Here is a 13403-nt window from a genome sequence, read left to right as displayed (position 1 = left end):
CCATCCTTTATGTGTGAGGAAGAGGGTGAAGAGAATTCATGGTGCTGTGATAGTGTGAACTAGATCGAAACATCAGAACGAGCTTGAAGCAGGAAGTTTGACCCCTGCAGGATCACACCGTGTCGTCCTGGTTACAACAGCAAAGCCATCACATGACTGCCGTCTCCGTCCATACACTGATGACTAATAAAGTTTGGGTGAGAGCACAGCAGGGAGTCTACCTCATGTCGGGCTGAACACACTCAGGTTTCACTGACTCGCTCTCTGGGAGCTGAAGGTAGAAACTGAAGCGCACACAGATGTAGGATATAATGTTTATTTGACTACATGGAGTTATTGTACAGTTTGTGATCCAGTGTGAACACTGAGACTAACGGGGGGAAACATCAGTCACTGACTCACTTTGTCGGGAGGAGAGTTACTTGTTGAACATAAACAAAGATTTTATTTTGTGGCATTAAGAAACATCACAGCAAACGTATGAAAGCATCAGATTTACACAGGTTTATAATCCAGCTTTGACTCCAGCTTCTTGGAGTCGGCCACCTTCCTCACCGCCTTCATGAAGTCCTCCTGAGTGACGTACTCACGATCCGAGCGGATGGCAAACAGACCTGCACACACACACACGGCATGAACACAGTATGAAAACAGCTGATAATAATAACACTTGATGATAGTGAACGACAGTTGAATGTATGACCTGCTTCTGTGCAAACGTTCCTCAGATCAGCTCCGTTAAAACCGTCTGAAAGCTTCACGATGGCTTCAAAGTCTGAAACAAAGAGTCAGGAGGTCAGGTAACTTTAATTTGAAAATCTGCAGGAAGTCTGGCCTGGCTTGCAGCCGTGCAGCAGTAATGTTCACAGTGTATTCAGAGAATGATCTGTGTGTGAGGTTACAGTCAGGCTGAGCTCTGCTGCAGCTTTAATCTCACCGATCTCTCCGTGCTTGGTGATGGGGCTGGAGTGGATCTTCAGGATGTCCAGACGGGCCTGCTCGTTGGGCAGCTCGATGTCTGTGGATCAGGATAAAGGAGATTACATCATATTAGATCAGCTGTGAGGGGTCACTGTCGCATGTTAAACAGGAAGAGGAGGGGCTTACGGATCTTGCGGTCCAGCCTGCCGGGCCTCAGCAGGGCCGGATCCAGAGTGTCGGGTCTGTTGGTGGCCATGATCATTTTCACTCTGTGCAGCGTGTCGAAGCCGTCCATCTGGTTCAGCAGCTGAGGGGCGCAGCAACACACACATTAACACACACACAGAACAACGAGTGCTCGAGTCTTTGAGCAAAAATCCAGAAACATTTAAAACAATATTTTTCCAACATGAGCTACAGAACAAACATCCTTAACATGTGGTCGAGTTAAAAACAGGGAGCAACATGTTCTCACTGGGACACTTGAGTGAAATTAAACTAATGCAGTGAGGACAGAGAGTTACACTACACTGAGTCTTCTACGTCTCCAGTATCTTTAAACCTGCAGCAGGAGAAACTTCATGGAGGTGTGAACATGTCTCTTCACTTTCTCTCTCGCTCTAAACAAATCCATTCTTCTTTATTTTAATGTTTCTTTGATGCAGTTGTGACAGAGCCACATTGAAGAGAAAAAAAGTGTCAAATGAATGGTCATTAGAAGGGTATTAAAACTAAGACACTAAGAGTGATAATGTTTGTTTTGCCTTTTAGTGCTATGAAAATTAAACTGTCCACTGTAAATTAAAAGGATGTGGGTATGTGCCAGTTAAGAGGTATGTCTGTGCCGAGGTGATAAAGGGGGATATGACGTAGACGAAGGAGGAGATTCGGCGCGGCAGGGTTGAGAGTCTGCAGCTGCCCTTTACGACACAGTCTATTCAAATTGTGGAAAAATGTAATGAAGAAATAGACTTTTGAATGTACTGTGAGGGAAAGTTAAAGGAATATTATTCGAGCTCTCCGTTCCGGCATCTCCCGCGGCTGAACGCAGCATGAGGACGCCAAGAACAAAGACTTTGGGATTACTCTTCCTCCGGATTCTTGGTGAGATCTTTCCTTTTTTGTCTGGATTTTGAATACTGGTACCAGTCGCGCTCGATCGTTTTTTTTGTGGATTATATTGGGTTTTGTGAGCGAACTGAAGGATTTTTGTTTTGGGGACAAACGGACGACTTTATTGTTTGTTTTCGGGGTGGGAAAAGAAGGACCAAAAGAGACTATTTGAGTGAACTTTCGTTCAATTAAGTTCATATTTCGTTACATTTGGACTTTTAGTTGGTTGTGAATATATATTGGACTGATTTAGAGAGTTCTTTTTGTTGTAATTAAATTTTTATTTGTCACATTGAGCTGGGTGAAGCATATTTCTGTGAGTGACGCATATTGCTCTAATCACCTGAGTAGCCTGTCAATACACCGCGTTCCAAATTATTACGCAAATTGTATTTAAGTGTCATAAAGATTCCATTTTTTGTTTTTCAATTAAACTCATGGATGGTATTGTGTCGCAGGGCTCTTTGGATCACTGAAATCAATCTCAGACACCTGTGATAATTAGTTTGCCAGGTGAGCCCAATCAAGGAAAAACTACTTAAGAAGGGCGTTCCACATTATTAAGCAGACGACCATTTCCAAGCAATATGGGAAAGAAAAAGGATCTCTCTGCTGCCGAAAAGCGTGAAATAGGTCAATGACTTGGACAAGGTATGAAAACCTTAGATATTTCACGAATATTTAAGCGTGATCATCGTACTGTTAAGAGATTTGTGGCTGATTCAGAGCACACACGGGTTCGTGCAGATAAAGGCACAATGAGGAAGGTTTCTGCCAGACAAAAACATAGGATTAAAAGAGCAGCTGCTAAAATGCCATTACAAAGTAGCAAACAGATATTTGAAGCTGCTGGTGCCTCTGGAGTCCCACGAACATCAAGGTGTAGGATCCTCCAGAGGCTTGCAGTTATGCGTAAACCTTCTATTCGGCCACCCCTAAACAATGCTCACAAGCAGAAACGGCTGCAGTGGGCCCAGAAATACATGAAGACTAATTTTCAAACAGTCTTGTTCACTGATGAGTGCCGTGCAACCCTGGATGGTCCAGATGGATGGAGTAGTGGATGGTTGGTGGACGGCCACCATGTCCCAACAAGGCTGCGACGTCAGCAAGGAGGTGGCGGAGTCATGTTTTGGGCCGGAATCATGGGGAGAGAGCTGGTCGGCCCCTTTAGGGTCCCTGAAGGTGTGAAAATGACCTCTGTAAAGTATGTGGAGTTTCTGACTGACCACTTTCTTCCATGGTACAAAAAGAAGAACCGTGCTTTCCGTAACAAAATCATCTTCATGCATTACAATGCACCATCTCATGCTGCAAGGAATACCTCTGCATCATTGGCTGCTATGGGCATAAAAGGAGAGAAACTCATGGTGTGGCCCCCATCCTCCCCTGACCTCAACCCTATTGAGAACCTTTGGAGCATCCTCAAGCAAAAGATCTATGAGGGTGGGAGGCAGTTCACATCCAAACAGCAGCTCTGGGAGGCTATTCTGACATCCTGCAAAGAAATTCAAGCAGAAACTCTCCAAAAACTCACAAGGTCAATGGATGCAAGAACTATGAAGCTGCTATCAAATAAGGGGTCCTATGTTAAAATGTAACTTGACCTGTTAATGTTTTTGATTGAAATAGCTTTTGATTTCAGTAAATATGACCTCCTAATGCTGCAGATTCAAAAGACGAGCATTTTCAGTTCATAACAACCTATAAAATATTATAAAACTCTGTCGTGCGTAATAATTTGGAACAGTGCATTTTAAGTTTTTTATTTTTGAAAAATACTGTTATCATTGGGAGGTTTGTTCAATAACATTCGAATTCATTAAACTAACGGTTGATGACTTGAAAATTATGCTGACTGTCATTTGCATCGACTATTTAGGAAAATCTGAGAAAAATATCATTTGCATAATAATTTGGAACACAGTGTACATATTAGAAAGGGTGAAACTTATTTCATATTGATATTTTCTCTGGGACCTGTTTACATTTTTGAAAGGTTATAGGTTTTCTTTTCTTCTAAAAGAACCCTTGAGCGTTGAACCTCGATAAAATAAAAAGGTCGAGTGTTTCACAGTGTTAAATCCTCTTTAAGAAGCTTTGTCTTAATATCAATAAAAATTAGATGTAACATGAAGGTACTAAAAGATTCAGGTCCTGTCAGTCAAAGTAAAGAACAAAGAGGAGAGAGAGCAGCAGGTAGAGAGGGGCTCACTGAGTCACCACCTTCATCCTCACAGTGAGTAACAGGCATCTTTAACAGGATCCAGCTAATCTCATTAAACAGAGTCAGAGGAGAGAAGCTAACAGAGCGCTAATGTCGCATCGGCTCAGAGACTTCTGCAGGTCACACAGAAACCTGCACAGGTACATGACCTGCTGCTGGTCGAGGCGACGAGGACCAGAACACGTGTATTATCACACCTGGTTCATGTGTTAATATTAGCGCTGCACAATATGAGAAAAACTTTTTGTTATATTGTGGTTCTGCACGTGGTTCAGACTCTGACAGCCTTATGAAAAAGTAGAGAGATCAGGTGGAGCGAGGTGTTTACAAACAGACTTGTTATACAGTCATCAATCATTTCTGACGGTGTTCAAATGTGTTTAATCAGCTCGGTGACAGTGGCTTTCTGAAACTTACGCGCACTGTCTCCTACCTCCTGTCGGCACACACAACCTCACACCGTGTGCTGCACGTAGCCGCTAAAGGTAACACTCCGCGGCACGTCCGCTTCGTTTATGTGGCCACAGCGTTAACGACCACAGGGACAAGGTGCCGCAGATAACCAGATAGCCACCGCGCATCGCTAAAAGCACGTTCAGCCAAGTGACTATTGTACATGGGATGGTTAAAGGAAATATCGTACAGCCCCAGTGATTATATCACACCTGGTTCATTAGTGTCATTATATCACACCTCTGAAGATGAACAGAGACACAGGCGACACACTTACTATCCTTCCTTCTGATTATTGAGGAGTTCAAGTCAGGAGAGCAGTGATGTCATTGTGTGTGTAGTACCACTAACGAGCTGTGTCTTTGTGCTGTGTGTGAACACAATGTATATGGAGAGTAAAGTGCTGGAGCTGTCGGACTGTACAGATACAGTATATACTGACTGAGCTGTGAGAGCAGACACACTCACCTCCATCAGCGTCCTCTGGATCTCTCTGTCAGCAGACGTCCCCTCAGAGAACCGACGGCCGCCTGCAGACACACGGACGGATTCATGTGTGTGCGTCAGACTAAATACTGTTTATTTGATTACAGCCACCATTCAAGTTCTACTGGTATTTAGTTTAATCCTCTGACTTAATCAGTGTGTTTCTTGACTCTGTGTTAACAGGAAGCTTCAGCTCCTTCGCAATAAAAGCCTGAACACAGATATGAAGCAGCAGAAGAAGAGAGCATGCACACACCTTTAGAAAGCATTTAGAAACCTTTGTTATTAAACCTTTCTGAAAGGTAAAGTCTGCAGCCTCAGGCGAGGGTCTCACCGATGGCGTCGATCTCGTCCATGAAGATGATGCAGGGCTGGTGGTCCCGGGCATAGTTAAACATCTCTCTGATCAGACGGGCACTCTCTCCAATGTATTTATCCACGATGGAGCTGGACACCACCTGCAGCACACACACACGGCATGAGCTGACACACTACACTGCAGCAAGCAGCACACACACACACACACTGAGACTCACCTTGAGGAAGTTGCAGTCGAGCTGACTGGCCACAGCTCGGGCCAGGAGAGTCTTCCCCGTACCTGACAGAAGACATTAAACTGAAGAGTTTGATTTGTGTGTGTGTGAGAACATAAAGCAGATCATCAGGTGTGTGTGTGTGTGTGTGTGTGTGTGTGTGTGAGAACATAAAGCAGATCATCAGGTGTGTGTGTGTGTGTGTGTGTGTGTGTGTGTGTGAGAACATAAAGCAGATCATCAGGTGTGTGTGTGTGTGTGTGTGTGTGTGTGTGTGTGTGTGTGTGAGAACATAAAGCAGATCATCAGGTGTGTGTGTGTGTGTGTGTGTGTGTGTGTGTGTGAGAACATAAAGCAGATCATCATGTGTGTGTGTATGTGTGTGTGTGTGTGTATGTGTGTGTGTGTGTGTGTGTGTGTGTGTGTGTGTGTGTGTGAGAACATAAAGCAGATCATCAGGTGTGTGTGTGTGTGTGTGTGTGTGTGTGTGTGTGTGTGTGAGAACATAAAGCAGATCATCAGGTGTGTGTGTGTGTGTGTGTGTGTGTGAGAACATAAAGCAGATCATCATGTGTGTGTGTGTGTGTGTGTGTGTGTGTGTGTGTGTGTGTGTGTGTGTGTGTGTATGTGTGTATGTGTGTGTGTGTGTGTGTGTGTGTGTGTGTGTGTGTGTGTGTGTGTGAGAACATAAAGCAGATCAGGTGTGTGTTCTTCACACCTGGAGGCCCGTAGAGCAGACAGCCTTTAGGAGGGATGATGCCGACTCTCTGGAACAGCTCGGGGTTGGTCAGAGGAAGCTCGATCACCTGAGCATAAACAACAACAACATGTTGGATCAGAGAGAGGAAGTCTTCTGCTCGTTCATGTCACACACAGACTGACCCTCACAGCTCAGAGCGCTGTCAGAGCCGTCTGTTTCATCTACGGCTCCTCTAAGTGCTGAACTTTTGGTAGATTAATATAGAACTTTTATCTGGACCTTGAGTCTCTAGCAGTCTCATGTTCAATATTTCAATATACAGCTAGGTCCATAAATATCTGGACATCTGTACACCACCACAATGGATGTGAAATTAAACTTGAAGTGCAGACTGTCAGCTTTAATTGAGGGTATCCACAGCCACACCAGGTGAGTGGTGTAGGAATTACAACACACTTTATATTGCATTGAGGTCCGCTGATCAGCTGCGTCTTGTCATCCCAAAAAGCAGACATAAGACCAGGGGTGCTTTTTCAGTGGTAGCTCCTAAATTGTGGAATGAGCTACCCACCCACGTCAAAATGGCCCCCACTTTAGATACTTTCAAATCTCGTCTTAAAATGCATTTTTATTCCTTGGCTTTTAATCCAGCATGAGAGTCGTGTGGTCTCTGTTTGTCTTTTATTGTTTCTAAATCATTGGTTGTGTTTTGTGTTTTATGTATTTCTTAGTGCTTTTATGTGCTTTTATTTTACTGTGTTTTTTAATCTTTTACTTTTTATATATTTATTTTAACATTTGAATTTTACTTACTTACTTACTGTTTTTCTCTGTTGTGCAGCACTTTGGTAACCTTGTTGTTTTTAAAATGTGCTATATAAATAAAGTGGATTGGATTGGATATGTGCTCGGCCCTTTTTAACAGAGCAAAAGTGATCAGACAAAGTAACTAATCATGGTCACTCTGAGATTCGGTCACATTTACAGCCTGCCAGGATGTTCACTGACACAACAGGAGTGGACTGATCATTTCACTGCTCTAAAAGCAGCTTGTTACTCTACAGGTACGCAGCATGTACAGGTGTGTGTGTGTGTGTGTACCTCTCTGAGCTCTCTGATCTGCTCGGACAGACCTCCGATCTCAGAGTACGACACGCTGCCGGGGTCCTCGTGGGACATGTTGTACACCAGAGGGTCCACCTCTCTGGGCAGGTACCTGACACAGAGAGAGAGCAGAGGTGTGTTATAATACATGGCGGTATCGGTTCAGATTGCATTCATGGAGTCACAGTTTGACAGGTTTGTGGTGTGATGAGGGAGACAGTGGACAGAGGCTGTCATGGATCACAGCTATGAGACACTCACACCTCCCTCACAAAGACTCCAGTGTCAGACACTCGGTCCATGTCATGACTTCCATCTAATCCTGGTCTCTTTGTTCTGTTCTTTTTCTCTCCTCTCGGTTTCTCCTTCTTTTTTTGTGGTGAAATGTTTGATACAGATTTTCAAAGAGGTTCCAACAGACAGAAACCATGTGTCCAGAAAAACCCTGCCTGCTGTTTGACAGACTGCATCAGTACCTCATGATGGTGAGCGTGGTCATGTCCAGAGCCACTCTGGTGCCGGGCTTCAGCTGCGATTTATCCAGCTGAAAAACACCACACATTCACAGGTCACACTTTACACACCGACATCAACAGACAGGAACCTTTGGTCCTGTACAGAGAAGCTACTAATGAACTACTGTCATGTAGAAATAAAACAAATATGTCTGCAAATACATTCATAAATATTTTACATTAACTTTGCTGGATCAAAACAACAGAGTGATAAAACGGACAACTTCAACTCGACACAGAGACAACCCTCACAGCTGCAGTGTTCAAATTAAATAATCAGTCAATATTTTATAACAGAGGGTCTGGGGGGGTATCAGCAACAGTACCAGGTACCAGGAAGGTTTTACTGAAGAACAGAAGAGGTTCAATGCAGATCGTTGCAGTGCAACACAGGCAGAACTATAAAATCCCCCAGAACATGAATGTACCATGATCAGACAAACATGGATGGCTTAAAAATGTCAATAAGGACTGAAGGCAGCTGAAACAGAGTGAAGCTGTGAGAAGGGGTTTCGGCACCCACCTGCCGGCGACATCCCACCACATATCGGGGGCCGTTGGTGGCCTTCACAATGACTGCAATAAGACAAAAACAGAAACATCACAAGTCTGAGCTGAACACACTTTAACAACAGTCACATCCAGTCAGAAGTCAGTTCTCATTGGATGCTGAGCTTGAAGAGGGCGGGTCTTAGACCACCGAGAGATAGCAGGAGAGAGGAGAGGAAACAGAGGAGAGAGCAGCGACATGAACAGAGCAACACGTCATCAAGACGGTGACGGATGACTCATACTCTGAGGTCATGTGTGTGAATATAAACAAACTGAAACCAAACAAAAAAACTTACATTTCTCCTCCGTCAGCTGTTTGAGCACCTCTCCAACAATCTGCAGGACACACACGAGGGGAGAACAGATTAAAATCACTGTATGTGTAGCTCAGTGGTCCACGTACAGAGGATACAGTTGTCATGTGACAGCCCAGGTTACACTCCCACCCACGGCCCTTTGCCACCTGCCATCCCCACGCTCTCTCCCCGTTTCCAACACTACCCACACTCTCTGATCATGTCCCTGTTTAACTGCTGAGCCCCTCCTACTGACACACTGTTTAACTCTTCATAACCTCAGACCTGGGCATTAAAACCTTCTGGACACATTGACCTGATCAAATCTCCTGTCACACAGTGGAATACAACAGCAGCTCTGCGTCATCAGCTTTTAATGGCAGTAAAACATTTTCAGCACACTGCTCTCTCTCTCACGTCCTGCTGCCTTCAGTTTTTAGGTCTTGGTTTCCTTTTAGAGAGATTCACAGAAACTCTGATTGTGAGAATTAAACTGTTATTTAGTATGTGTAAGAGTTTTAATCACAGCGTGTTTTGGAGAGGAGGAGACCTCTGTGTGTTTGTAGGATTCATCTGAGAGCTGAATCATCCTCAAAGCACCTTTTATTCTATAATTATATTTGATCATTTTGAGTGTTAATTAATGTGTGTGTGTGTGTGGGGGGGGGGGCTTATCTTGCTCTTGGATTTACAGCGAATATAGTAGGAGATGAAGAGAGACCTGTCTGTGTCATATGTCTGAAAAGTCTGGCAGCTCTGTTTGTTGTTTTCTTAGCACAGATTGAACTTTATTGTTATTGTTCTGAAAAGTTCTTGCACATTTTGTTATATTTCTATTTGAAAAAGTCTGATGAAGCGATTGAAATAGTTGGGGGTTTTTTGCACAGCAAATTACTCAGAGAAAAGTGAAAAGATCACGATCTTGGCTTTCTTTCAATAAAAGTTCAACTTGACCCATTTGTGACAATTTTGTTGGGATTTCATCAAAGGTCTGAATCAGCACAGTCAGTCCTCGTTAGTCTGAGAGACATTCAAAGACCCCTGGTCAAACCATGTTTACAGTTTTACATGATATTGTTCTAATTTATTCCTTTGTTATTCATTCTTCTACGTTCTTTTTTATAATCCTGTCCTTGTTTCTTGCTGCCTGATTCATTTGTTATTAATCTGACACTCTGATTTATTGTGCAGTATTATTTAGCCCTATTAAATAGTGAATATTAAATAATCACATAATGACAGATGTCCACCTAGGCATGTTTGTATACATTGTACAATTGTGACCATTTGTTTATCTACATAATTAAACTTCAGTCCTTATGTAAATTCATCCACAGGTGATATATAAGGTTAAAGTTACCTGTCCGACACTCTGCAGAGCCTTCAAGTCGTTCTCTGACTTCTCGTACTGCTTGGTCTGTTCTCTCAGCTGCTCTCTCACTGAAACACACACACACACACACACACACACACACACAGTGAGTACAAGTAGCACAAACTGTCAAACATCCACATGAACGATAGCTCTACACATCTATCTTAGCGTGATAACTCATATGACAAACATACAGCATGTATACTGAAGTACTGAATATACAGGATTTTAAATAGTTATTAATTAGCTTACTGTTAGCCACAGCAGTGATGTTACTGTTGTTTTTCTTCTTACTACTGCTAAGCTAACGGTGGAATTGCTAGCGTTACCCGGCTAACCTCCATTCATTTCTATGAGGATGCTAACGGCATGACAAAGCAGTCGCTAGCTGCGTCGTTAGCCTCCGCTGTCCTTCAGAACATATGTATCTCTCAATAAAAATTAACATGTATATTTTATCTCCGTCACATCATGAACACCCTCATCAAACTGTGTCTTACACTCTTTTAGCCGCCCGTCCACTTCTTTATGTTCCAGGAGTTTTTTTCTGTAGTCCTGCAGCGCTTTCTCCCTGCTGTCCGCCATGATACCGCAATGAATGCTGGGAAACTGCAGCGTCACAGCCCGGTGTTGTACTAACACAGACTGAACACAGAAGGTGTTTAGGTAGTCAAACCAATATTTATTTTTTTGGGAAATGAAATTTAATAATCCCCCTAAGATCTCGACTCATTGATCTATCGCAGATACAACAGCATCTCATATCCTAAGAGAGGATTCTGAGTGCTTTTTTATTTTGTTCTCTTTTTGGGGTTCTGTTCTGTGTTTTTTTTTTGTTTCTGTTTTTTTGTCTTATGTCAATTTCTGTTTTATCTTTTAACGCCAGGGGTATCAGAAATGAGCTGAAGCGAAAAAGTGTCTTTCTATATTGCCAGAATAAATATGCAGATTTTTATTTTATTCAAGAATCGCATGCCACAGATACAGATTTATCATTTTGGAGGAGTCAGTGGGGAAAAGATTTGTGGTTCTCATGTGGTAGCAACCGATCAGCAGGGGTAGCTATTCTGCTCGGCAAGTTTACAGGCTGTGTAATTAAACACCTTACAGATACAGACGGGAGATGGATCATTTTGATTACTGAGATTGACCATCAGCAGTTCATTCTTGTAAATGTCTATGCTTCCAATAATAAAAAAATGAATATGACTTTATTTCTAACAATAGAAAATAAGCTTAATCAGTTAAAAAACAACTTTTCCTGCGGTTAAGGTCTTATGGGGGGGGGGGCTTTAACACAGTGATGAATGAGAGTATGGATAGGTGGCCTCCCAAGAATAAACGGACAAATGAATTGGAAAATATATGTGGCAGGATAGGCTTGATTGATATCTGGAGACACAGGCACTCGAATGAAAAAGCACATACCTGGAGTAACAAAGATAGGTCCCTTCAATCCCGTATAGACTTTTGGTTAATTTCATCAGATATGGAGGATAAAGTAGATTCAGTTATAATAGAACCAACAGTTCTTACAGATCACAATGCTGTAACAATAAGAATTAATATGGGGGTAAGAGAACAGAACTTTAATAGAGATTACTGGAAATTAAATAAGACACTGTTACAGAATAAAGAATTTCAAAAAGAAACGCAAAAAACTATAGACAAACACTGGAAACAAGCAAAGTTACTTAGTAGTTATAGCAAATACTGGGAGATAATGAAATTTGAAGTTAGAAATCTTGCCATATTAATGAGTAAAAAGATCTCTAGAACAAACAAAGAGAGAGAGTCTCAAATGGTCACAGAAATTATAAGATTATCAAGTAAATTAAATCTATCTGTAGAATAAATTAAAGATCTGACAACTGCACAAGCTGAACTGGACAAAATATATGAAGAAAAAGCTAAGGGTGCTTTTATCAGGTCGAGGAGAAGATGGCTAGAGCAAGGTGAAAAATGCACTAAATACTTTTTTAACTTGGAAAAAAGAAATTATGAACAGTCATCTCTGAACAAACTCAGAGTTAATGATGTAATATGTGATAATGAAAAAGAAATCTCACAACATGTGGCCAAGTTCTATGAAACACTGTACAGTGCTGACTCACTAGACCAAGATAATATGGCTGTGTTTCTTAAAGGCTTAGAACCAGATATTAAAAAAATTGATGATAACTATAAATTAATCTGCGACCAAAAAATTTGCTTAAAGGATGTACAAACCTGTATTAAAGCTTTGAAAGACCATAAATCACCTGGAAATGACGGGTTGGTTGGAGAATTCTATAAAGACTTTAGTAAGACATTAGCTCCATTTTTAGCAGCAATGTTTGAAGAAGCTTTAGAAAAAGAGGAGTTACCTCCAACCCTGAAACAAGGTTTGATTAAACTAATTCCAAAACCAAACAAAGATAAACTTAGTGTTGAGAACTGGAGACCGATCAGTCTGTTGAATAATGATGCCAAAATATTTGCTTCAATTTTTGCCAAAAGACTAAAACTTGGATTAGATGATATTATTGATGAGGAGCAATCTGGATTTATTCCTGGAAGAAACATAGTCAACAACATAAGATTAATACTAGACATGATTGATTATAATTATCATATACCCGATGATAGCCTTATTTTGTTTGTTGACTTCTATAAAGCATTTGACACAATCAGTCACCGGTTCATGATTAGAACTATTTGTGAGTTTCTTGGATTTGGAGAAAGGTTTCAAAAAGCAATAAAAACCTTATATAAAGGATGTAACAGCTCAGTAAAACTGACATGTGGTACCACCCCCAGATTCTGTATTAACCGTGGAATCAGACAGGGCTGTCCATTAACAAGAGCAAGAAGCAAGAAGAACAAGAGGTTCAATATGTGGTTGATGAGAGACCTGTCACTGAGTGGTAGAGTTCTTCTGTCTAAAGCTGAAGGTATATCCAGATCTGTATATGTGTCCCTGTCTCTTGAAATGCCCCCAGCTATTTACAAGAAATTAGATAAGACTGTATTTAACTTCATCTGGAGGAATAGATGTCACTATGTAAAGAAACAAATTGTATGTAACCCTAAAAGTAAAGGAGGCATGGAGGTGTTAAGTTTTGAAATGCTGAACAATACTTTCAGTG

General features: G+C 41.8%; 1 protein-coding gene across 1 annotated transcript; it reads right to left on the bottom strand.

Annotated features, from left to right (window-relative positions):
- Positions 1-302: 302 nt before the first annotated feature.
- On the bottom strand, positions 303-10860 carry psmc6 (proteasome 26S subunit, ATPase 6). Its single transcript, XM_069684249.1, has 14 exons — positions 10776-10860; positions 10261-10340; positions 8901-8940; positions 8576-8628; positions 8014-8081; positions 7535-7649; positions 6452-6539; positions 5737-5798; positions 5535-5658; positions 5183-5244; positions 1108-1228; positions 938-1018; positions 704-775; positions 303-614 (listed from the first exon to the last, which is right to left on the bottom strand). The coding sequence occupies exons 1-14, from the start codon at positions 10858-10860 to the stop codon at positions 496-498; spliced, it is 1170 nt and encodes a 389-aa protein (XP_069540350.1). The 3' UTR covers positions 303-495.
- Positions 10861-13403: the final 2543 nt, after the last annotated feature.

The sequence above is a fragment of the Semicossyphus pulcher genome, unplaced genomic scaffold, assembly GCF_022749685.1.
Source record: "Semicossyphus pulcher isolate SPU_LCO1_2020_fin unplaced genomic scaffold, fSemPul1.0.p SCAF_11, whole genome shotgun sequence".
NCBI classification, from domain to species: domain Eukaryota; kingdom Metazoa; phylum Chordata; class Actinopteri; order Labriformes; family Labridae; genus Semicossyphus; species Semicossyphus pulcher.
This window is presented reverse-complemented; position numbering and strand designations above follow the sequence as displayed.

Bases quoted from the DNA above. Each gene is read 5' to 3' on its own strand.
- psmc6 (XM_069684249.1), bottom strand. From the start codon at position 10,860: ATGGCGGACAGCAGGGAGAAAGCGCTGCAGGACTACAGAAAAAAACTC. The intron at 10,341-10,775 runs GTAAGACACAGT...TGTGTGTTTCAG, and splicing joins GGACGGGCGGCTAAAAGAGT to TGAGAGAGCAGCTGAGAGAA. The intron at 5,245-5,534 runs GTGAGACCCTCG...GTGTGTCTGCAG, and splicing joins GGACGAGATCGACGCCATCG to GCGGCCGTCGGTTCTCTGAG.